The sequence below is a fragment of the Lepus europaeus genome, chromosome 4, assembly GCF_033115175.1.
Source record: "Lepus europaeus isolate LE1 chromosome 4, mLepTim1.pri, whole genome shotgun sequence".
Lineage (NCBI taxonomy): Eukaryota > Metazoa > Chordata > Mammalia > Lagomorpha > Leporidae > Lepus > Lepus europaeus.
In genome coordinates this window covers 103,113,748-103,139,539 of record NC_084830.1, presented here as the reverse complement: position 1 = coordinate 103,139,539, position 25,792 = coordinate 103,113,748, and the positions used below count along the sequence as shown (strand labels likewise).

Here is a 25,792-nt window from a genome sequence, read left to right as displayed (position 1 = left end):
CAGTGCTGGTGTGGGCTCACCATCTTGTCCTGGTTTTCCCACCTCTGGGAAACCTCTTTATTCCTAGCAATGCAGATAGGTGCCTACCCCAGTGCTGGATATACCTACAGGAGTTACGATGCTGGCAGGCACTGGATGTGTGGAAGAACTGCTAAGAGAGTCTCTGCGAGTCTCAATCTTTCTGACAAGTACATTTCTTTGGCTACTGGAAAGATAGGTGGGTTCTGGGGGAAGTTTACCAAACACAATCTGAAAAGTATTGATTCTAGAGAGCACTAAAATTCATCCTCTGTTTGTTAAATGTTTATGCTGCATGTCCAGACATACTCTGTTAGCTAACTTGGTTATTATTATTCTTATTATTGTGCCTTAGCGTAGGCACTATGAGAATACTTTTAAGTTGTTGTATAATCCTCTCAATAGTCTTGGGAAGCCATCACTATGAATATATATATATACACACACATTATATATATATGTATATATATATGGATAAAAAAAGGAGGCTCAGCAAGGTTAAATCAGTGCCTTAAAGTCACAGAGCTGGTATTCGCTAGAGCTGATATCCAAGCTCAGATGTATCTGAATCTCAGAGTAAGGATTTTAAAGAACTGGTACTGCAGCCAGCCTCTAAAAACATAGCTTTCCATTGGCCTTTAAAGAAAGATGGTCCTCAGCACTAACAAAATCACTACAGTAGCCTGCTGCTTTTTGTCTGCCTTCTTGGGGAAGGATAATAGGTTTGTGGTTACCAATGCACTCTTTGACATTTGTAGAGCAGTGAGATTTAGGAATGTTGAGGGGATATCAGAGGGTTCAGGGTCTGATTTACAGAAAACAGATTTCTCTTGTAAATTCTTTTTTTTTTGTTGTTCCCATTGTTTGTTTACATAAACCACCCTACTAGCTCAATTCTGGCCCCTTGGCTGCCTTTTTGTTTTTTTTTGTTTTTTTGCTTTGCTTTATCATGGATTCATTCCAGCTATGCATTAGTTAAGAATATTACCATTAGTGAAGGAACAAAGTCTATGAGTCCCTGAATGTTTAAGTCAAAGAAAACAGCTCTGTTTCCCTTTTAGTAAAGCTTCAATTGAGGAAAAGCTTCAATGGACAAGCTAATATAACAAAGGCTTGACTTTCACTTGAAATTCTGGGAATTGCCACTTCCCTTGATGTAGGAATTTTCATGGGGTTATCCAAGATCATGACTCCAAAAATTTTTCAGTTTTCTCTTTATTTTTTTTTCCCTAGAAAGTATGATAATAAAGTGTCATCTCTGAAAGAGACTTACTGTACAACCCACTGTGTTAGTGGTTGGGATGCCAGGGAACAGGGAGTGAGACACCTACAGTGAACAGTCTTAAATGCACTCTTGTTTCTTCTTGGAGTGACCCTGCAATGTGGGGGTAGAATATGGAATAAGGATAGAAGGGATATAGAATATGCTCTCTTGCACACAGTAAGAATTTAGAGTTGACTGATTTAAAAATATTGTAAGTTTGGATGGATCTACAGCAAAGTTGTTCCCCTCACAAATAAGACCATTTTGTACTGTTTCACTAGCTAACATCTATGTTCTACACTTAGCGTTGTCTTTGTCACATGTAAACTTTGTATGCATTAAGTTCTCATTTTCAGTGGTTACTATCAGATAGCCACCTACACAAAAGCAAACTACAGGTTTTTTTTATCTTCTCTTTCTGAGATGGGGGGGAATTACATTGTTCTCTTTGCCTATACTACAAAAAGCAACTAAATAATCCTAGTAATTAGGAATGTCCTATTCTTTCCTTTTTTTTCTTCTTCAGAATTATCATTGCTTACAGTAAATTATTGTAGAGTTTTGCAGTAGACTTTAAAATGTTTTTCATGAACTTTTTATTTTCCTTTTGAGAAAAGGGTGCTAGCATAGGTAAAGGGTTTGTGAAAGTAAACTAAGCCCTCTTTCCACTTCCTTTCTATTCTCCGTGGTGTTCCATTGTCCTTCCACAAAGATCTTCTAGTCTTCAAACTCTTTATTCATTAAATTATGTTACCTTTTAAATAACTCTTAACCACTGCATATCATCCATCTTGAATTTGTAACTCTATATTCTGATAATGGAGTTTAGGTACAGCTTTTCAGTATTTCTGAGAGACATGGTTCCCTTTTATGATTGCCCAGGGTCATTTTGCATAATTAGAGTCCTTAATGTGCTTCAGAGAGCTAAGAAAATCACTGGTTTGGAGTGATGGGAATAAAAAAAACTTACAAAGCTATAGAAAAGCATCCACATAGAGTAATTGAACCTCCTTGTTGTCTGGAGGAAGAATATATAGCCTACTAACCTAAATAAGGTTGTATTACAGTCTCCCTGTTTGAAGGACTGTATTTTCCTCTCTCTTTTTCCCACTTTCCAATGTGCTCAAGAAAATTTAGAAAATTATAATCTATCAATGTAAAGTTTCATTTCTGAAAAGCCTTTTTTTTTTCTCTTTGTAATGTGCAGGACCCTCCTCCTTTGATGGGAGTGTTGTGCCTGAGCGAGTGCTGACAGAGGAGCGTCACACACTGAAAAGTTTGAGTCCTTTATTACCGGCAGCTGAGAGTGTACTCATGCCCTAAAGAACTCTCGACCCCCGAAGCCCAAAGCTACAGGGTTTATAAAGGCAAAACCCACAAAATTGGGAGGGGAATACATGGTTGATAAGGTCAAAAGGAGTACATTTTTACTGGGGTCAAGCTAACCTAAGACCTAAGCAAAATTAATATCCATTATAATCTTGGCAGTACCAGTTACAATCTTAACAATTATCAATTATAATCTTGACATTAATCCAATTATTGGTTTTAATTATATGTAGGGCTTAGACAAATCACATTTTTATCATTAACCCAGGTGCAACTTTTCTACTTTGAAGCTTGAGCAATCATGCTAGGGGGTTTCTGTGCTCTGCCAAGTGTGATGTAGTGTACTGCTATTGTCCGACTATTTTATTTTATTTATTTATTTTTTATTTATTTTTTTAATTTTTTTTTATTTTTGACAGGCAGAGTGGACAGTGAGAGAGAGACAGAGAGAAAGGTCTTCCTTTTGCTGTTGGTTCACCCTCTAATGGCCGCCGCGGTAGCGCGCTCCCATGGGGTGCAGAGCCCAAACACTTGGGCCATCCTCCACTGCACTCCCTGGCCACAGCAGAGAGCTGGCCTGGAAGAGGGGCAACCGGGACAGGATCGGTGCCCCGACCGGGACTAGAACCCGGTGTGCCGGCGCCGCAAGGCGGAGGATTAGCCTGTTGAGCCACGGCGCCGGCCTTGTCCGACTATTTTAGATCATAGTTTCAGACCAGAGTCTCATGGTGGGGAGTGCTTTCCCAGAATTGAGTCTCAAGTGCTCCAAAATGGAGTCCCTACTGTCAAGGTGCTACTTCAGGAGAGACAGGTAGTTACCTGAATCTGGGGTGAAAAGGTGATGTAAAAAGTAATAATGACAAAAGGGATACTTTGCTTTTCAAAAAAAAAAGCTGGTGCTGTCCTTCTATTTTTGCTTTATTGATATATTTATTAATTTGAGAAATAGTGAGTTTGAGAGAGAGAAAGGGTGAGAGAGACCTCCCATCAGCGGTCCAGTTCCCAAATGCCCTCAACAGCAGGGCTAGGCCAGACTGAAGCTGAGAGCCAGGAACTCAATCCAGGTCTTCTGCATGGGTGCTGGCAATCCAGGCACTGCTGCCTCCAAGGTGTGTTTAGCAGGAAGATGGTGGAGTCAGGGGCCAGAGCCAAGAATTAAATCCAGGTACTGGGGCTGGGAGACCAGAGGAGGCTCCTGGTTCCTGGCTTCAGATCGGTGCAGCTCTGGCTGTTACAGCCATTTGGGGAGTGAACCAGCGAATGGAAGACCTCTCTCTCTCTCTCTGCTGCCCCTTCTCTGTGTAACTCTGACTTTCAAATAAATGAATAAGTCTTTTAAAAAACTCCAGGTACTGTGACATGGGATTGGGCATCTTAACCACGAGGCTAAATACCTGCCCCAGGGTCTAGGTATTTAATCACTATAGAAAGCCCAGATCACCCAGAAGTTCCCCTTAGTGTCTAGCTAAAATCATTTATGCTAAAATTCCAATAACTTACCTCTTCTCCAATGATTGGTGGAGAGGTTTGCTCCCTGGAAACTCAGAAATATGCACTTCCTATAAGTCTCTCTCTACCTCCCATATGTAATTTTTTAAAAGATTCATTTTATTTATTTGAAAGACAGAGTTACAGAGAGTGGGATTTGAAGAGGTGCAGCTGGGGCTAGAACAGGCACATATATAGGATGCTGGTGCTTCAGGCCAGGGCTTTAGCTGGCTGTGCCATAGCGCAGGCCCCCAAATATATTGTTTTTTACAGATTTATTTATTTGAAGGTCATGAGTGGGGTGGTGGAAAGAAGCAAGAAAGCAAGAAATCAAGAAAGAAAGCAAGGAAGCAAGCAAGCAAGCAAGAAAGGAAGAAATGGAGAGAAAGAGGTATCTTCCACCTGTTGATTCACTCCCCAGATGGCTGCAATGACCAGGGCTGGGCCAGGTTGAAGCCAAGGGCCAGGAGCTTCGTCCAGGTGTCCCCCATGGATGGCAGGAATCAAACTCTTGGGCCATCTTCCACTGCATTTCCCAGACATTAGCAGGGAGCTGGATTGGAAGTGATGCTGCTGAGACTCTAATAGGTGCCCATATGGGATGTTGGCATTGCATGTGTGGCTTTACCCACTATGCTATAATGACAGCCCCCCAAATAGTATTTAAGGAACAAATAAGATAAAGAGGGAGATGGCATTTCTTGGGATATACTTAGGCAGTTGATACTCAGTTGAAATACTGTTCTTAACCCAATCACAATCAAAATCTGAAAAATAATTCAATACAATAATACAATTAACAATGTATGCAAATTTAAAGGTGAGGATTCCCTTACTGTAAGAGTTTTTAAAATACTTCCCATTTTAAATTTTAAGTTTTTCTTTCCTTTCATTTTATCTTAATGGCAGAGAGTGATAGGGACATGGAGAGAGATCATCCTGTCACTGGTCCCTTCCCCAATTTCCAACAACTAGGGATAGGCCAGGCAGAAAACAGGAGCCTGGTCTCTATCCAGGAACCTAGGCAGTCCTATATGGGATGTGGGTATCCATGGGGCAGCTCAACCAGATGTGCAAACCCTCATCCCAAAGCATTGCACACTTTATAGATAAATGAGATAAAGCATACTTACGTGAGAAGCAGATCATCCTGGCTGGTGTGTCCTCCCTGCACAGGCTGTGCAGGCTGCATAGCCCCACATGGAGAGCCTCAGCCCCTACCACTGTAGGCCAAAGTGGGCCCGGGCATGACTCAGCCTCTACAATGACATCGACCCCACGTGGCAGGTGCTGCACATGGGATCAGGTGTAAGTCCCGAGAACTTGCTGCTCTGTGGGAAGTTGTGCCTCATGGTAGGAGCACTCAGTAGTCATCCATCCTCCCCTCCCCTCTGATGTCAGATCTGTACATGACTTTTCCCGATGCGAGGAAGACTTCCTGCTCTCATGCTTTCCCAAGCACTGACAAGGTGTCTACAGTCTCCTCTTCTGTGTTGGTCACTCACAGGGCAGAGGATAAGGTCACTGACTTCTCTGATTGCATAGCCATGGAGGAGTGCTTATCCCTGAACTACATAGCACCTGAGAGTTGGAAATGTGCATTACTTAAAATTGCAACCTTACTTGTATTAGTTGGGGGTATGGGTTTGGAGATTCTTTAGTTTGATTCTTTCTCTCTTTTTTTTTTCATCTCTCAAATTTAAAAGCTTAAAATACTGTACACCTCAGATCTTTCTACAACTGGATTAAATAGGTTGCCAGTGTGTTCACTGTTGTTTAGATGGGATATGGTGGTTTGGTTATTGTATAAAGGTTGCATGGCTCAAAAGAAAATGTAACAACTATCAGACCATTCAATGGAACCAAATGAAAAACCAAAACAGATGACAACAGACCTGGGAATTCTGATCAAATAGTGGGGCGTTTTGCCTGCTGTCAAAATTGAATGTTTGGGAAAAGTGATTAGCCATTTTAAAAGCTTCATTAATGCAACACCGTGCTCCATGTGAAAGCATGGATAAAGATTCCACTAAGGGAAATAAGGAAAAGTAAAGAAAACGAAAAGGCTGGCTAACAATGGAAAAGCAGGAAGCCTGAAGACATGGTTTTTACCTGTTTCTGCATTGCTTTCTGCTCCTAAGTTTGCACTGCATGACGCATACTGCCACAGTTTCTAGAATCAAGAGACACAATTTTGTTTAGCATCTAATATATTCCCATTGAAACCGACTAGGACCCAGGGGATCTGGAGGGGGAATCTACTTTGGGATCAAGCGATTCCGAGAGAGGGGTTTCAAGGGAGTTGACTCTGCATGAGACCTTCAGCGTCCTGACACTCTGCACCAGCTTAGTCATGCCAGACTGCAGAGACCGCTTTCCCAAAACGTCACCAATGCTTAGTCAAATCTCACTAATCTTGGAAAGCAAACCAAGTGCTCAGATTCCGCGTGAACATGTGCACTGACCACTCCTGGCCGCCAGGCTTCTGTGTGCATGCGCAGCCCACAGAGCTCACAAGGGAGGTGTGCCTGCGCAGTTGTGTGTGCAGGTGTTGCTTGGCAACACTTACTGTGAGCTCAGAGAAGCGCCCTGAGCCCCCAGCTGGTGGCTGGAAACAGCTGCCACAGGTTCCTCAGGCCTCGGAAACTGTGAGAGGTGGCTGCCAGAATCGGCCCGGAAGAAGGCTTGCTCCTTCCCATTTTGGAAGGGGGATCAGGTGTGAAAACGGTGGGTAGGATGACATCCCAGTTTGGGGTCTGCCAGTGCAGGTGGAGCTGCCCAAGACCACCTTAGGTATGGACTATGTGACCCACATCCTCCTTGAATAGTTCATCTGTTTTCACAGCATTTGGATGGGCTGTGGAGGTGTTTCCGAGGGTCTAATCATGTCATCTGCAGATATGGACTTTTGGTTTTTCTTTTAATCCCACACCCTGTGAGTGAGAGCCCTGCTTTGTCCAGCCCCTCTCAGAGTGACAGACCTGATTTCTCCAGGCCCTCTGGCTGTGGCAGTCTTGCTTTGTCCTGCCCCTCTGGGCGTGGCAGCCCGGCTTTGTACTGCCCCTGTGGGAGTGACAGCCCAGCTTTGTACCGCCCCTCCGTTTGTAACAGTCTTGCTTTTTCCCATCGCCTGGGAGAGACAGCCCTGCTTTGTCCTGTCCCTTTGGGAGTGACAGCCCTGCTTTGTCCTGCAACCTGGGAGTGGCAGCCCTGCTTTGTCCCAGCCCTCTGGCTGTGGCAGTCTTGCTTTTTTCCACCACTCTGGGCATGGCAGCCCTGCATTGTACTGCCCCTCTGTTAGTGACAGTCCTGCTTTTTCCAGCCCCGAGGACTGACAGCCCTGTTTTGTCAAGTGCCTCTCAGAGTGACAGCCCTGCTTTGTCCTGGTTCTATTGCTGTGGCAGTCTTCCTTTGTTGCACCCTTCTGGGCACTGCAGCCCTGCTGTGTACCACCCATCTGGTTGTGGCAGTCCTGCTTTGTCCTGCCCCTCTGGGCATGGCAGCCCTGCTATATTCTGACCCCTGGGAGTGACAGTACTGCTTTTTTCTACCCCTCTGGGAGTGATGGCCCTGCTTTGTCCTGGCCCTCTGGGAGTTACAGCCCTGCTTAGTTGCATCCCCTGGGAGTGACTGCCCTGCTTTGTACTGCTCCCTGAGAGTGACAGCCCTGCTTTGTCCTGTCCCCCTGAGAGTGACAGCCCCATGCCTGACTCCTGCTGGCTTTCTCTTTTTCGAACTGCTCTTGAGAAGGCTTCCAATACTCCATGAAATAAGAGGATAGGTGCGTGCATCTATCTCACATGCACAGTAATCAATGTTTTCACGAATGGATCAGTCACAACATTTTGTAGAAGTGCCATCCAGATGAGGGTTAGGAGAAGAGGACAATGATATCAACCCGGGACTCTGAGGAACTGACTGACAATCATTGGTTAGAGTTTTAACAATCATTTTCCTAATGTGAAATGCAAGGTAGACAGGAACAAAGGTTTGGTTGAGTAGTGTATCAGCAGTCGAAACCGTTTCTTGAAATGAAATGTGTGACTGCCTTAGTGGTATCTATACTATGTGTGTATGTCAAGTCATGGCTTACTTTCTTGCATTCCCATGGAAACAGACTAGGACCCTGGGGGATCTGGAGGAGGAATCCACTGTGGGATCAGGTGATTCCAAGAGAGGGGTTTCAATGGAGTTGACTCTGCATGAGGCCTTCAGCGTCCTGACACTCTGCACCAGCTTAGTCGCACCAGACTGCAGGGACTGCTTTCCCAAAACATCACTAACGCTTAGTCAAGTCCCACTGACCATAGAAAGCAACCCAAGTGTGCTGATTCCCCCTGCACATGCACACTGAGCACTCCTGGCTGCCAGGCTTCTGTATGCATGCACAGCCCACAGAGCTCGCATGCGAGGCGCAACTGCGCAGTTGTGTGTTCTGATGTTGCTTGGCAACAGTTACTGTGAGCTCAGAGAAGCACCCTGAGCCCCCAGGTTGCGCTGGAAACAGCTGCCACAGGTTAGGTGCCTTAGGCCTCGGAGTCTGTGAGAGATGGCCGCCAGTCTTGGCCCTGAAGAAGGCTTGCTCCTACCCTTTTCAGAAGGGGGATCAGGTGTGATAGGGGCGGATAGGTTAACATCCCTGTTTGGGGTCTGGCAGTGCAGGGGGAGTGGCCCGAGACCAACTTCTGTATGTACTATGTGAACTCCCTACTCCTTAAGTAGTTCATCAGTTTTCCCAGCATTGGGATGGGCTGTGGAGGTGTTTCCGAGGGTCTAATCATGTCATCTGCAGATCTGGACTTTTGGATTTCATTCTTTGAAATCGTGAGGCCTCTTCTTTCTCTTTATCTAACAGCTCTTGATAGATAATGCTTCCAAGACTCCATGAAATAAGAGTGGTGGGAGTTGATATCTTTGTCTGGTTCCAGGTCTGAGGGGAACTGAGAGATGATTTTGCTCTTGGAATTTTCCTCCGTCTGTTCCTCCACTGGAATGTAGGGCAAAATCCCTCTTTCCTGCTTTTGGCTTCTCTTTGGATTGTGACTTTCCTTGGTAGTCCCAGTAAGTGTTGTTTTCCTGAGTGAGTGGGTAAATGAGTGACTAAAAGCAATGCTTCCTGAAGTCGTATTATTTTCCTCTCAAGGGAAGGTGTGGCCCAACCAGGCATTGGAAAAATGTTGACATCAATGAAAATTTTCTGGGAGGGTAGGTAAATAAGGACAAATTTATTTCAGCTGATTAAACCTGAGGAAATCATCTAGGTGTAATTTAGTATATATCTATACATTTTTTTCTCTATGATTAAATGATAAAAAAAACAACTCTAGTGGGTAGATTCCAAAAGGCTGTTCATTTCTTTGCGATATTATTCTTAGAAAATTTTCTTGGTAATACCTTTTCCCATTTCATCAGACATTTATTTATTTGAATGGAAGAGTGAGAGGGTGAGAGATCTCACATCTGCTGGTTCACTCTCCCAGATTCCGTCAGCAGCTCGGGCTGGGCCAGGCTGGATCCAGGAACCCAGAACTCTATCCAGGTCTCCACCTTGGGTGGCGGTGGCAGGGACTCAGGACTGGGATCAGGAACCACCTCATTCTCATGTGCATTAGCAAGAAGCTGGGTTAGATGCAGAGTTTCCAGGACTCCAAATGGCACTTTGACATGGATGCCCTTGTCACTAGTGGCAGCTGAACCTGCTGCACCGAAATGCCTGCTCCAACTTGTGCTTCTTTCACTGCTTCAAACTTGCAGAATTCTTTCTTGGGATTGCTTTTGTTTATTGGAATATTCATGACTAGAGATGGGTGCTCACTTACAGTGTCCAACCTCTACTTACTAACATAATGATGTGCTAACTTGTGCATAGTCACATTCTCCTGATATGCAGAATTCCTTCAATTAGGCCAATGCAGTAGAGTGCCAAACAGCTGCTTGGAGTCAAGTGGTCATTTAGGGCTCTCCAATTAAGTGCATCTAAAACCCAAGGAGTATTCCAGTTCATCAGATGGGCAAATAGGATTCTACGATATATATGGATATATAAATGTCCCAATAAGGGGTCACAAAACGATTTGGAATTGTATGTTTTCCTCCCTTGGAATGTGGAAACATAACCTCCGAAACAGTGAAGTACAATTCTCTGGGCTGTCAAGGATAACTTGATGAGGGACAGTTCAAGAAGAGGCAATGGATAGGAACCTGTAACTCTGTGGGTGACGACAGCAACAAAAGTTTGGTTTAGTGGTGTTTAAGTAGTAGAAACCATTTCTAGAAATAGAATGTGTGACTGCCTTTGTGGTATGTATACAATGCATGTGTGTCAAATAGTGGCTTCCTTTTTGACATTTGCATTGAAACTAACTAGGACCCTGGGGGATCTGGAGGGGGAATCCACTTTGGTATCAGGTGATTCTGAGAGAGGGGTTACAAAGGAGTTTCCTCTACAGAAGGCCTTTCAGCGTCCTGGAACTCTGCACCAGCTTAGTCATGCTAGATTACAAGGACCACTTTTCCAACACATCACCCCCACCCAGTCCAGTCCCACTGACATTGGCAAGCAACACCAGCATGGAGGATCCCCCTGCACATGCGCACTGAGCACTCCTGGCTGCCAGGCTTCTGTGTGCATGTGAAGCCAACAGATCTTGTGAGCGAGGCACGCCTGTGTAGTTGTGTGTTCATGCATTGCTTGGCAACAGTTACTGTGAGCTCAGAGAAGCACCCTGAGCTCTCAGATTGCAGCTGGAAACAGCTACCACAAGTTTCTCAGATCTCAGATACTCCATCTGAGTCTTTCAAATGTGTGGCAGGGTCTCAATCATTTGAACCATCATCTTTTGACTCCCACGATGTGATAGCAGATACCTGTATTGGAAGCAGTGTAGCCAGGAATTTAACTTTTGCTATTATGCTATAAGGCATCTGAATCTATGGTTTGACCCACTGCATCTGCTCCCGTTAAAAGAAAATATTGCATTAGTTAAAGTAGTGATTGAACATTGGGAAAACTATTGCTTTAATTCATTAGGTTAATGCATTAATGACAAAAGCAAATAATGGTCATATATCATATCTTTTACGAAGATGTTAACATGATATGCCTTAGGTTAGTAGGAAGTTTCTTTGCTGTTACATGAACAATCTAGTAGTAGATGTGGTTCATACATATCATTACTTTTTGTCATTTCAGTTGCCTACATAAAGGATGACCTGTTTGGAACCACCCAGAAAAGTCAAGAAATAAATTTGAGGGAAGTTGTAATCACAGATAGCATGTCCATTCACAAGAGAGTTGAATTTAGAAAAGCTTTTTAAAAAAGGGTTTTTTAAATTTATTTATTTATTTGATATGTAAAGTTACAAAGAAAGGGAGAGGTGGAAGCGTCTTCCATCTTCTGGTTCAGAGAAAGAGACTGAAGTCTTTCATCTGCTGGTTCACTCCCCAAATGGCTGCAATGGTTGGACCTGTGGTGATATGAAGTCAGGAACAAGGAGCTTCTTCCGAGTCATCCACGCAAGTTGCAGGGGCCCAAGTATTTGGGCCATTTTGTACTTAGAAAATCATTTAATTTAAGCTCAGACCATATTTGAAATTAATGTTAGAAAAAGAAAATTATTCAGCCAGTAAACCCGAGGCATATAATTTATTTTAGAATTTGTTTCTCCCTAGGGGGCCTGATGAGATACAACCTGGAGAGAAACCTGATGGCCCTCATGGACCTGGGAACACCCTCCCGAATGCTGGGTGCCTTTTACTCAGCACCTCAAGATTCAGACTGTACAGTTGCCATTTGAAGAGAGTGAACAAGGGAAAGTGTTCAGCAGGAGTTGTATATTCTTTATGTATGAAAGGGTTCACACCTGTAGTAAGTCAGTTGTTATTTCACGAAATGCAACTGATATGGAAAAGAAAACTTTCCATAAAAATTCCTACCTCAAACCTCAGCAAATGCACACAAGAGAGAAACTCTATGAATCTTTCAAGTATGAGGAAACTCTCATTTACAAATCAGATCTTAAAAGAAATCAGAGAGCACATGTAGGGGAAAAAGTGTGCATGTAAGCCCTGTGCTAAATCTTTCAGCTGGAAATCGTGCCTTAATATTGATGACAGCACTCACATAGGAGAAAAAACTATTGGGTACAGTAAATGTAGAAAAACCATTCACCAGAAATCAGGCCTCGCTAGAAATTTGAGAATCCACACAGGGGAGAAATCTTTTGCATCTGGAAAAGCCTTTTGCCAGAAATCAGAACTCCTTACACTTCAGAAGATTCACATAGGCCAGAAACCTTATGAATGTAAGACATGTGGAAAAGCTTTTTGCCGGAAGTCAAACCTCATCACACATCAGTGAGTTCACACAGGAGAGAAACCTTATGAATGTAACACATGTGGAAAAGTCTTTTGCCAAAAGTCAGTCCTTATTAAACATCAGCGAGTTCACACAAGGGAGAAGCTTTATGAATGTAAAACCTATGGAAAAGCCTTTTGCCAGAAGTCAAGCTTCATCACACATCAGAGAATTCACACAGGAGAAAAACCTTATGGATGTAATACATGTGGAAAAACCAACTGGCAAAAGTCACAGTTCACTGCACATGAGATAATTCACACAGGTGAGAAACCTTATGTATGTAATGGATGTGGAAAAACTTTTCCCTGGAAGTCACAATTCATTGCACATCAGAGAATTCACAGAGGGGAGAAACCATATGTATGTAATACATGCAAAAAAACCTTTTGCCGGAAGTCACAATTCATTGCACATCAGAATTCACAGAGGGGAGAAAATCTATATTTGTAATGCATGTGGAAAAGTCTTTCCATGGAAGTCAATTCATTGCACATCAGAGAATTCACACAATGGAGAAACCTTATACATGTAATGCATGTAGAAAGGCCTTTTACTGGGATCCAGAACTTACTACCCATCAGAGAATCCATGCAGGAAACAAACTTTATGAATGTAATACATGTGGGAAATCATTTTGTCAGAAATCACAACTCATTACACATTAGGATTCACACAGAGGAGAAGCCTTATGATTGTAATACATGTGGAAAAGCCTTTCATCAGAAATCAAAACTCATTACACATCAGAGAATTCATACAGGTGAGAAACCTTATGAATGTAATAGATGTGGAAAAGCCTTTTTCCTGGAAGACACAATTTACTATACATCAAAGAAATCACATGGACAAACCAAATATGAGCATGGAAGAGCCTTCTTGCAGAAACCAGACATCAGAGAATTCACACAAGGGTGAAACGTTATGAATGTGGAAAAGCCTTTTTCTGGAACTCACAACTCATTAAACATAACAGAATTCACACTGGAGAGAAACCATGTGACTGTAATACCTGTGGGAAAGCTTTTGGCCAGAAGTCACAATTGATTGCACATCAGAGAATTCACATGGGGAAAATTAATGAATGTAATATATGTGGAAAAACCTTTCCATGGAAGTCACAACTCTATACATCAGAAAGTTCACATGAGGGAGAAACCTTATGAATGTAATGAGTGTGGATAAGCCTTTTGCTGGAAGTCAATTTTCATTCAACATCAGAGCGTTCACACAAGGGAGAAACGTTATGAATGTAATACATGTGGAAAAGCCTTTTGTGAAGAATCACAACTCTTTAAGCATCAAAAAGCTCACACAGGGGAGAAACCTTATCAATGTAATACATGTGGAAAAGTGTTTTGCCTTGTGTCAAAACTTACTAGACATGAGAGAATTCACAAGAGGGAGAAAATTTATGAATGTAATTTATGTGGAAAAGTCTTTTCCCAGAACTCAAAACTCATTACACATCAGAGAATTCACACAGGAGAGAAACCTTATGAATGTAATACATGTCTAAATGCTTTTTCCAAAAATCTCAGCTCACTAAACATCAGAGAATTCACAAAGGGGTGATGCCTTGATGAATGTAATGAATGTGCAGCAACTTTTTCTGAGAATTCAGATCTCCACAGGCATCAAAGGACTCCCAGTAAATAATGAAGAGACATGTTTCTTTGAAATTACACTTAAACACACATCAGGATTCACACAAATTAAAACTGTCAGTGGAATGATTGTGGAAAATCATTTTGCCAGAAATCAGTCTCTCTCTTTTTAAAAGATTATTTGAAAGGCAGCAATAACAGAAATGGAGAGTGAGGGGAGGTCATCCAACTGCTGGTTCACTCCCTAAATTGTTACAATGCCTGGAGCTGTGCTGATCTGAAGCTAGGAGCCTGGACCTTCTTCTGGATCTCCGATACAGGTGCAGGGGCCCAAGGACATGGTTTATCTTCCACTGCTCCCCCAGGCCATAGAAGAAAGCTGGCTCAAAAGTGGAGCAGCTGAGACTTGAACCAGTGCCCATATGGGATGCCAACACTGCAGGTGGCGGCTTTACCTGCTATACCACAGCACTGGCTCCAGAAGTTAGTCTTTTGCACACATCAATGAATTCACAGATGGGAGAAGGTGTGAATGTAGGAATAATTTCTACCGTAACCCAGGTCTCATTGCCAGAGTACTTGTGCAGTGAAAAAACTTAATGAATACAATGGGAGTAGAAAAACCTTTCAATTAAAACTTCAATAGCCAGCGCCGTGACTCAATAGGCTAATCCTCTGCCTGCAGCACCGGCACACCGGGTTCTAGTCCTGGTTGGGGTGCTAGATTCTGTCCCAGTCGCTCCTATTCCTGTCCAGCTCTCTGCTGTGGCCTGGGAGTGCTGTGGAGGATGACCCAAGTGCTTGGGCCCTGCACCCACTTGGGAGACCAGGAGAAGCACCTGGCTCCTGGCTTTGGATCAGCGCAGTGCGCTGGCTGCAGTGGCCATTGGGGGTGAACCAATGGAAAAAGGAAGGCCCTTCTCTCTCTTTCACTGTCCACTCTGCCTGTCAAAAAACAAAAACAAAAAACAAAAAAAAATTCAATAAACATCAAAATTACAGAGAAAGTACTGTAAACATGGAATGGATGTGGAAAAAGCCCTTTGTTGAAAGTCAGGCTTCAACAGGTATTAAGGCATTCACACAAGGGAATAGCACTATAAGAACTTGGCTACATGTTCTTCAACCTCAGCTTTCTTTGTCCCATACTGTTTACATTTTAATCCTCTACTTATTGTGAATGGACTCATGTACATGAAGTCAGCTTTCACCTATGTATTTTCTTAAGCAAATACTGTTACACTCACCTATTTGAAATACTATCTGTGTCACTTACTAATTTATTGTTTGGTGTAGTTTTTTGCTATCTGCCCATGCATCCTCTCTCACATTCTTTTAGTACAGGCTAATGTCATGATCACAGTCACCTCATTGGACTCATTTGCCGGTTATAATGGTGTACCAACATCTTTGGATAATGAGTATTTTCCCAGGGTAGGGGGTGAGTCTCCTGTGAACTCTGTAGTCATGAGAATTCCAGTGTTGTCTGTGTGTAGGTGTTCTGGATTGGAAGCCATTATCAGATGTCAAGGGTTATCTTGTGGCCTAAAATCCCATCTTCCTGAAATTATTTCTGTGCTCATTTTTATTTTTTAAGGATTTGGTATTTTTTCCTTTGAAAGACAAAATTAGATCTTCCATTCAATGCTTCATTCCCTAAATGGATGCAACAGCCCCATCTAGGTGAGTCAAAGTCAGGGTCTCCCACATGGGTGGCAGGGGCTGAAGCCGTTATATGCTACCTTCTTGTGTATTAACATGAAATTGACTCAGAAACTGAGTAGCCAGGATTCCAATGAGAAGTTGAGTAACAGCAGCTTAATTTGTTATGCCACAATGCTGACCACACCAGTGATTATTTTTGCTTTTGTTGGTTGGATTGCCTTCCTTCCAACTTGTTTTTTAGTTACTTCTATTTGTAAGTGAATCTTGTCTAGCTTGTTTTCATCTGGCATGTTTCTGAACTGTTTCATTTAATTGAACTTTCCAGAGAAGATAGAGGCTGATTGCTGGTGAGCACTAGTAACAGAACTGTCAGCTGGAATTATCCAACCTGGCTGCAATCTCAGAATATCCACTCCACATCTGAAACCTTAAGCCTTCCCAACATGGACAGATGTTATGGCATTTCCTAGATTTCAACATATATGCTACAGCCACAAGTGCAGCAGGTGATATGACAGTACTGAGGTTTTTTGAAAAACAGAAAAAATCCATTTATGCCTCAATTGGTGATTTTTGTTTTACACCAGCCTCTGTTATCTCCAATTTCTCCTTCTGAATCACCATTTACTGCATTGCATTGAGATTACTCAGTGTTGAGTCGAATTCATGCATCAACCCCCACTGTTGGCTTTGGTTAGATACTGTTTACATTGTCTTATCTTGCTTTTCCACAATTCTACATTGTCCCCAGGAGTGAGGTACCATATGCAACTGCCACCATTTGTGAACTGAGTGTGAACTCAGGGTGTGTGTGTCAGATGAAGGAAAGACTGTACCATGGAAAAAGTGAATATTAGCCCTTGACTCCTGCCACATGCTTGTCTCCTCACACCTCCAGTGCCTGACCTAATGCACCCAAAACTTGTTCAGCAGGGAGCACAGGTGCTGCCTGACCTTGAATCTCCAAGAAGGTAAGCATGGTAGGGAGCACTGTTACCCAAACCTCTCACATTGGCAAACCCTCATCAATTTCTACCCCTGAGGATGCAGGCACTTTGGTGTTTAGCCTCTGGACTCTTAGAAAGCAGGCATTTCAAGACATGCTGTCACCTGGCTGCCCATCCCCAAAACAGGCACTGTGGGCATCCTGGCCCTGGATGTGAAGGCATGTCAGAGCACTCTGGCACCTGATGAGCTCCTAAGATGTGCATCTGCTTTGTTCCAGTACCAATGCCACCATTTTGCATGCACCTGTACTACTCCCACCACAACTCCTGGCTCATCCCTATGGCAGTGACACATGAAGGTTGCACATAAATTCTCTTGTGGGCTATTTATCTGCTAACATCTGGACAAAACATAAGCCACTATTGAACACCACCACACTTTGTGGACTATAGGAGGTACAACCTCAAAACAGGGAACTTTATTTTGGTATCAGACTTCTGGGATGTGGTGGCCACCACTGCACGTGTTCATGGGGGCCCACAGTCCTCATTTGTGTCATGGTCACCCACTGTAGGTTTCCCAAACCAGGATGTGTCACCCCTGAACACCAGCTAGTGCCCCAGGACTACCTTTACGATCAAGTATCAGCTGGTGGTGAATATGCTGCACAGATGGCAGGAGAGTGACTTCTAAGGGAACACCGTGACTGGTAGTGAGGCATGCTCGCTGCCCAGTGTGAAGATCATTGGCACCTTCATTCCCAGAATCAAGACCCTGTCAGGCATCAAAAAAAATCTAGTGCAAGATTAGGGTCAGCTTCTTGCTATGCAGTAACCCTGGCTGGAACCATCCCATGTCTCACTTCAACTGTATATTGAAGTTGGTGCATGACTGCATGCTTCTCCCTGCATTCCGATGAGCACACAGCTGGGTCCTGTGAGGGTACTTGAGAAGCTGCCTACTGGCTCTTAGCCCACCTGAGAGAGCCTGTTACATCTACTATGTTGATAGTATTTCCTTAGTATTGAGCCAGCTTTACTTCCCCCACATTCCTAGCCACCACTGACCGCACTCTACTGCCTCATCTGTCCGTTCTCTTCCTCCTAGGAAGAGAAAATAAGGGAGATGAGGTGGGTGCAGAGATTGGCCCATGTATCCAGATATAGATCATGCTTCTGAGGCCACAAGAATTGAACCAGGTGTCTAGAAGTTACTAATCAAACTCACGGTTCTAGCTTCCTTTTTTATAGAAGTTGCTTGGAGTTAGTCCAAATCCTTTTGGTGCCCAGAGGATCTCCCTGTTTTCTATTTTCTCACTTTACAATTGCTGTTCTTTCATAACAATTCTTTCAGATTGGTGGGTTTCTGTGTTTTACTGAAAGCATTTTTGGTTCTATTCTTAAATGTTATGTCTTTTAAGCTTTAAGATTTTGCTTAGATTTCTAGTGTTTGCAACAACACTTTGGTGAACTATAATTGTATAAACAAAGATAAAAAATGTTTACCTGCTTCATACTTAATTCCTCCAAAGACCAATCCTAAAGGAACTATGGGTTAAAATTCTATATGCAGTGCGCCGGCTGCAGCGGCCATTGAGGGGTGAACCAATAGAAAAGGAAGACCTTTCTCTCTGTCTCTCTCTCTGTCTCTCTCTCTCTCTCTCTCTCTCTCTCTCTCTCTCACTGTCAACTCTGCACCATCCTCCAGCCCCACCAGATGCTTAAACCAAAGCTCCTGCCTCATCCTGGGCTGTGACTCGCAAACTCCTTCAGCTGGAGAGATGTGGCCTGCTACCATATATGTGTTATTAAATGCTGTATGTTGCTCCAGATCACACGAGAAGTACTTGGACAGTCTGGCTAGAGATCAGGCCAAGACCTCCAAGAGCCTGTTTCCATATATGGGAGCATCTTATAGGGCTTCTCTGCACAGTCTCGACCACCCACCAGCTATGGAGTCACAAGCAAATTCTTCAGTAACAGTAATTTCTGCCCCTCCAATATGGGGCAGTTGTGAGAGTAAAATATGTTAATAAAAATAAAATATAAATTTTTTTTATAAAATAAAATAAAAAAAGATTTTCTCTTAATTTTGAGATGTTATAAATCCTATAACATTTTGAAGTAATCCACTTGGATTACTTCAAAATGTAAATCAAATAAAGCTATAGATATGGGAGAGAGAAATGTAAAGGAAGCTTTAGCACAAAAATTTGTCTTGGTAGATAAATCTATGGGGCATGACAGATTTGTTCATAATAAGGGGAAAATCAAATAGTATTTGTCCTAAATTCCTAAATTGAAAAAACTGATGCTCTGCAAGTAGAAATTGGAGCAGTTTAGGACAAATAACTCAGGAATCTAAGAATGTTGTAGAATATTTATGGAAAGTGGGTTTTCTCTGGAATTAAGTTGGCTGTGATTAGAAAGAAATCTTTTATATTGATTTTTAAAAATTGAGCACTACTATCAAAGGTACACTGATATGAAACTAGAATTTGATCCTATAAATTAAAGCAAAACATTTTCTGTGAAATTTACCACAAGGTTTGATTTTTTATTTCAAGGTTTTTTTTTTTAATTCAACCTATCTTCATTTAGGCTATTGTGGTTTTTTGTTGTTTGCATTTGGTTCATGGCCCTTGTCAACTTTCAGCTCCTGCCTGATTTTCTACCTCTGGCTTTTTAATGTATTTAAGTTGACCCAAATGATGGACAGATGTCATTTGCTAGTTATTTTATTCATAGTTTGTTGTAACTTGTAGCTGATGTAGGAAACATTATTTGTGTGTCATTGAGGTTTCATATGTTTATTTTTGCCTTTATTGTCTTCTGATTGCTTAGAGCTGAGTTCTAAAAGAGTGAGGGTTATCTACTTATTTTACATATTTAAGTGATCACTTTATAACTGATGAAATCTGATCTATAGCTTTGATTAAAACATCCATATTAAATGAATGATTATTTTTCCATGATGTGGAATGTTATTTTGATGAGATGTTTTAAACATCTGACCTCTTTAGTACTGTTTTTTTTAAAGATCTGAAGTTCTTTGGACTAAATTGAGTCTTTGGACTTTGCAGTTTCCTGTTGAATGCCTAGGGAGGGACCTCAAGGATGTGACTGAACTCTAAAGAGATAATATTGTATATGATGCATTGTCCATTTATTTAAGGTCATTTCACAATCTTTGAGGCTACCCCCCTCACAATGACATTATTCCCTATACACCTAGATCAATCACCACTCTTGGAATTGAGTTCCAGGTTTGATCCTTTTTCATGCTCTTACTAGGCATCATTAGATCAGGTTATGGACCAAAAGTGGAAGGTACTACCATATAGAGAATGTCTGAAGAGGAGACTCAGAGACAGTCAAGATTCAGCTATTCTTTAAGGACTAGTTTATTCTGCAGCCATTATTATTTGACTCCATAAACCCAGGAGAATTGTCAAGCCAGTTCTTCCCCAAGTGGGAGATTAAACATGGATGATTGTTTTCTTGTCATCTTTCTTGAGAAATGAGGAGAAATGCCTGACCTACTACCTCCATTTCTCCTTTATTGTATTCCACTCTCAACTAGCGTTCATTCTCAAAAACTGTTCTTGATTTGATCCCAGGATTTGAAGAATACCAATTATTTTCTGTCATGTTGCCTGCTCACAATATAAATGAGAGGACCAGGAAAGCATAGCCAGAAAAAGGAAGCTTACCCCGATAATGTGAGAAAGCAGCAAAAGATGACTCATGTGCTTGGACCCCTGCCACACACATAGGAACCTGCATAGAGTTCCAGGATGCAGGCTTTGGCTTGACCCAGATCTAGCTGTTGAAGCCAGTTGGAGAGTGAACCAGAAGATTGATATTTCTGTCTCTTTCTCTCTCCCCCCCTTCATTTCCATAAATGTTCTTTCTGCCTAAAATGGAACTTTAATACCCTTTTGCAGGTGTGCAAAAGTAGTGCCATTGTTAAAAATATATAGATGTCCCTTATGTGGAGGCCTTTATGACAACATTATTTAATCAACCACTGAAAACCCACTGTAAGGCAGAGACAACAGGTCACCCATTATATGAAAATGCCCTTTTGAGAACTAAAAACTCCCAAGTCATAAAGGATAGGAATCTAATAAGAACAATACCCCTCTATACCATTCCCTTCCTGATATATGGCCTCCTCATTATACCTGGATGTGTGGCTCATATTCACAAGCCAGGATAAATATACCCATCAAAATACAAGTCCCTATTTTAAGAATTTAAACCAAAATTAAAGTAGAGATGGGAAGTTTATGATGACCAGGAAACATTTATATACAGTTTGTATAAAAGTCACCATTTTGGACCTTACCTGGAAGGACATATTCTCATAAGCACCATCTTAACATATGGCAGAATATGCCCATGACTACAGGAATGCTTTACATGGACAATGTCAAGGATACCAAATTTCTTTTTTTTTCCAGTCTATCTTTTAATTTTTTTGAAAAATTCCTGAGATTACAGAACTAAACTGAAATGTATTAATATTCCACTCTTACATTTCCATGACAAACAGAAAAATTCCTGAGCCAAAAAAAAAAAACCCAAAGGAAAAAAAAAAAACACGGGGAGAAGCTTATAAAACTAAATATGGATCTCAGCATTAACAGCTGAACAGATAAAGGAATTAAAATGCTTTTAATTAAAAAATCTCGAGTGGATGATAAAGTGTGTAGAAACTGAAAATTTATAAACTATTTAAAACCTGGAATCGCTGACTGTTCAGAAATTACACAGATGGATCATGGGTGGTGGTGAACAGCAGAAAGGGATTATGGGTGAATCTGCATTGTTCTAGCTGCTCCCCATGCCACCCGTCTCCGAGCAAAGCCTGACATTGATTAGATATTGAGCCAGGCTGATGCTGGCAGCAGATCCGGTGATGGTAACCTGCCTATCAGTAGATCCTTCTACTGGGTTCGCAATTTTGATCTGCGCCCCAGACATCTGACGGATCTCATTGATTTTGGTGCCTTGACACCCAATTATGCAGCCAATCAAATCATTTGGAATGGTGAGTTCATGAGAAGTAGTCTGAGCAGATTCATCCAGACCCCAATAGCCTTTCACCTCTGGAGAGCTGGATTCAATGCCACTGAATCCGGTGTTGCCATGGGTCATGGGAAAATGAGACTGTTGCATTGCCAACTGGTGCAGCTTGGTCAAATCTGGCTGTGGAATGGCATACTGTCCTTGAATGGTATAGGCCTGACCACCTGCAAAGATGACCGGAGAACTGGACGGCTTGGGCCAGTACGGGATGGTCATGCCCTTCGGGGGGGGACTCCAACATGACCACGCAGATCTGTTTGACACACTCAACGATGGATTGCTGGATGCCAGTAATAGTGATGGCCCACTCAGTTGAGTTGGGGAGCATATCCCCTGCCACCTGCACCTGAGCCCCTGTACTCTCTCTTATTTCCTTGATCTTGCAACCACCTTTTCCAATGAGAAAGCCACACTGACTAGCAGGAACCACCAGCCTCAAGGTAACCGGAGGTCTACTGGCAACTGTGCTATTGGTCATAGAGCTGCTAATGTCGTCTTCCAGTTTGTCAATGATCATAGCAAATGCTTTGAAAATGGCATTAGTGGGTCCAGCCAAAGTGATAATTCTCTCAGGACAATTCCCTTCTGAGATGTTGATATGTGCACCACTCTCCTCGCGCATCTTCTTAACAGATTCTCCTTTCTTTCAGATGATACTGCCAACTTCCTTGCCATGCATAATTAGCCAGATGGTGAGAGTGACATTTAATCCACCTTCAATCACACCGGTGTCCATTTTGAGCAGTGTTCTTGGGAGCTGGTGGGGGTGAAGCCAAAACTGCAGGCGCGAGGCAACTGAGGGGGAAAGGGGGAACGGGCAGGAAGGGGAAGGGCGGGAGGCTGGGGGCGGAACAATAGGGGCGGGCGGGAAGGCGAGGGGGGCCCCGCGGGAGGGCGGAGGAGGAAGGGGGGGTGGAGGAGGAGGAGGAGGAAGGGGGAAAGAGACCCCGGGGCGGGTGGAGGGCGGCGGAGGGTGGGCGGGCGGGAGAGGGCGCAGGCTGTGGCTGCTCTGGCTGCTGCCTCTGCTGGTCTGGCAGGATACCAAATTTCAAATATAGCATTGTCAAGGAATGACCTTAACTGGAATTATACTACTGTTGGAGGAAGTCAGAGATTTTGAGTTCACTTGTATATTGACAGAATTGTATATCAGCAACATGTAACTACTAACTTTTAACCAACTAGCAGCTATAGTACAATAATCCAAGGATATTAAATACTTTTGTAGAAATACTTAAAGCCTTACAAATACACTGAGACCCTAGCATGCCTGAATAATAGGTCCTACTTTGTGCTCATTTCCTCAGTTAGCCACAGAAACTGAAAGCCCCAGAAACTGACTTTGGACCCCCACAGTCTCATGAACCATATGCTAAGTATAGCATTTTGGGTTTTTAATAGTAAAAAAAAGACTAAAGAGGAAAAGTGCTCTGAATTGAGGCTCTGCTGTCCAAACACAACATCATTAGAAGCAGAACATTCTGACCTAATTGCCCATCCAAGGGGCATCCACCCATGGCTGAAAAGTCCAAGAGAGTATTCTGGGTGCCCACTATGCCTGAAAAGCCCACTTGCCTTCTGTCCTCAATGTGAAAAAACAGAGGCACTAGAAATGGCATTGTTTTTGGCTCTAAAGAGAGGCAAGGGCTTTAATTCCCTAGGGTTCTTACTTAAGGACTGAAACTACCAGGTAACTCAGGTAGTTGCCACAACCAATATCACACACCTGGAGCCCCAAGTGACACTGATTGTTTAAGAATGTTGATTTTCTAGCTTATGGGCACCTCTAGAATAAATGAACCATCTCTCCAGGAAATCTAACTTTATTGAAAGCTTAGAGATAAGGTTTCCCTTCTGAACAATTGCAGAATAAAGAAAAAGGACCCTATCAGGTGCTTCTTAGCAATCCTATAGTTAAATTACAGGAAATATTACTTTGGTACATCTGTCAAGTATTAAACCTCTATGCCCTGAGTCTTCAAAGGCACATCCAGAGGATAATTCTGCCTACTATTGTGAGTCAATTGAGAAACTCAAAGTTTTTTATAAAAGCCTAAGAGATAAGCAGAATTCTTGCTTTTGCCATACATTTCTCCCAAGTGAGACACATTAAGACTCATGCACTTTCCAGATGATGTGCTTTTCCTGCTTCTATTTTTTTTTCTTGGAAAACCTGTATTGGCAGGAAAATCCCTGGTAAAATTTTCCACCATAATGTGAGCAAAATCTATGTGCCATGAAGTTGCTTTTAAAAACTTCATTGCCTGTCAAAAAATAGAGACCTATCTACACCTTTTCACCTATCATGCAGTCAAGAGTTCTCATATCATAGCACAAAAAATTCCCACAGCCGTGGGATATAGAGGATCCTCTCCACACTGCAGCTTGCCCTGTCAATGGAGAAAGCAGCAGAGACATCCAGAGCTAGCTGCCTATATGTACTCTGCCTTGGCAATTCAAACCTCAGAGCCTGGAATATGTTTAGAGGCTGGGAGCACATCACAGACCGGACTCAAATCAGTGGTAAATGTAACTTTTTCCCCTCTGGGAGAATCCTCTGGTTGCAAGAATGTGCAACAGCCACTGCAACCTCTGCTGGTGTCAAAATGGTGCCTTTCCCCCAAGAGTTGCTGGGTGTTCTTGTCGGGGGATGAAGAGAATGAAACCTGCTAGTATTTCATTAAGTTAGGCAGGTAACCTGACCCCTGCTAGGACTCCATGAAAGACTTAAAGACAATGTGGCTTGCAAGGCTGTCTCTTAGATGATAACACTAGTGGCTTGGGATGCCACAGTTTACTCTCACCTTGCTCCGCAAAGCTGGCACCCCCTCCAGTTCCTGGATTTGGGGGTCATCCGTGGTTTCTCCACTCATTGCCCATGTCTGCACCTTCCATACTACTCCACAATAGCCCTCGTCCTTCTGTAGAATTTCAATTGCAAACTTCTGTCCAACTCTCCCCTGGGAATGCACGTCCTCAACTTTTCTTCTGCTATTTTCAACTCATCTAAAGCAGTACATCTTTTTCCTATTCAATCATCTTGGACTCCCTCCATCATAATATTCTGGGTAGAGGGAAGTGTAAACAATTTATATCTCCCTCTTCATTGAGAATGTAATGTACAGGAGGAGGGGTAGAGGAAGGATTATTAACTCAAAATATTTAGAAAGCATCCAGGGACCGGTGCAATGGTGTACCAGGTAGAGCCACCACCTGCAGTGCTGGCATCTCATATGGCTGCTGGTTTGAGTCCTGGCTGCTTCACTTCTGGCCCAGCTCTCTGATATGTCATGGGAAAGCAGTAGAACATGGTCCATGTCCTGTGACTCTTCACCTGTATGATTGACCAGGAAGAAGATCCAGCTCCCTGGCTTCATATCAGCCCAACTCTGGCCATCACAGCTATTTGGGGAATGAAACAGTGGATGAAAGATATTTTTCTCGGGGGCGGAGCCAAGATGGCGGATAGTGAGGACGTGCGCCGATAGTCTGGGAAAATAAAGTTTCATAAAAGTGGAATTACTGTAGCCTCAGGAAAAGACTCAAGAAAAAAACTGCAGAGGAAATGCTTCCAGATCTAGTGGATGTGACACAGAGGACCTACAGGGAGCCCACTGTGTGGAAGCCCAGCCACGGGAGCCGAGCCCCAGAATCTCACCAGTGCGGGAACGAACGGGAGGTAAGACAAAACCTCAGAAACCCGAGACATTGGTGGGGAAAAGCAGAGGCCTCTCTCTCCACTCACCTAACAAAACCGAGCAAAAAAAAGAGCAGGTGCCATTTTACATATGTAAAGTGCCAACGAGTACACAAACTCAGTAACTTTGGACTATGGTGAAACTTGAGAACACATTGAGGGCTGCATAAACTCTTTGTGTGGTCCCAGGGGTAGATCAAATGAATACTCACAGAGGCCAGATTTCAACTACCCTCAATTCCACTCAGCTGTGCGGAATTACTTCCCAACTGAGTCAAAAAAAAAGAGAGAGAGAGAGAGAGATCCATCAAGGAGCAAGGGAGAGA

The 25,792-nt window shown here is 42.9% G+C and overlaps 1 protein-coding gene and 1 pseudogene across 1 annotated transcript; one reads left to right on the top strand and one right to left on the bottom strand.

The window, feature by feature from the left end:
* Positions 1-6,552: 6,552 nt before the first annotated feature.
* LOC133758743 (zinc finger protein 883-like) lies at positions 6,553-14,031 on the top strand. The gene is made up of 8 exons (XM_062189903.1): positions 6,553-6,826; positions 8,555-8,709; positions 11,862-12,085; positions 12,186-12,455; positions 12,555-12,819; positions 13,024-13,219; positions 13,342-13,542; positions 13,643-14,031. Exons 1-8 carry the CDS (start codon positions 6,553-6,555, stop codon positions 14,029-14,031), a joined length of 1,974 nt encoding a protein of 657 aa, XP_062045887.1.
* Positions 14,032-21,398: 7,367 nt separating this feature from the next.
* On the bottom strand, positions 21,399-22,522 carry LOC133758464 (poly(rC)-binding protein 2-like; annotated as a pseudogene).
* Between the last annotated feature and the right edge of the window lie 3,270 nt (positions 22,523-25,792).

What these genes read in the sequence shown, in the direction of transcription:
- LOC133758743 (XM_062189903.1), top strand. Translation starts at nt 6,553, where the DNA reads ATGTGCACTGACCACTCCTGGCCGCCAGGCTTCTGTGTGCATGCGCAG. An exon ending in AAACTCTATGAATCTTTCAA is followed by an intron (nt 12,086 to 12,185) that starts GTATGAGGAAAC and finishes TAAATCTTTCAG; the next exon opens with CTGGAAATCGTGCCTTAATA. An exon ending in CATGGGGAAAATTAATGAAT is followed by an intron (nt 13,543 to 13,642) that starts GTAATATATGTG and finishes AGTGTGGATAAG; the next exon opens with CCTTTTGCTGGAAGTCAATT.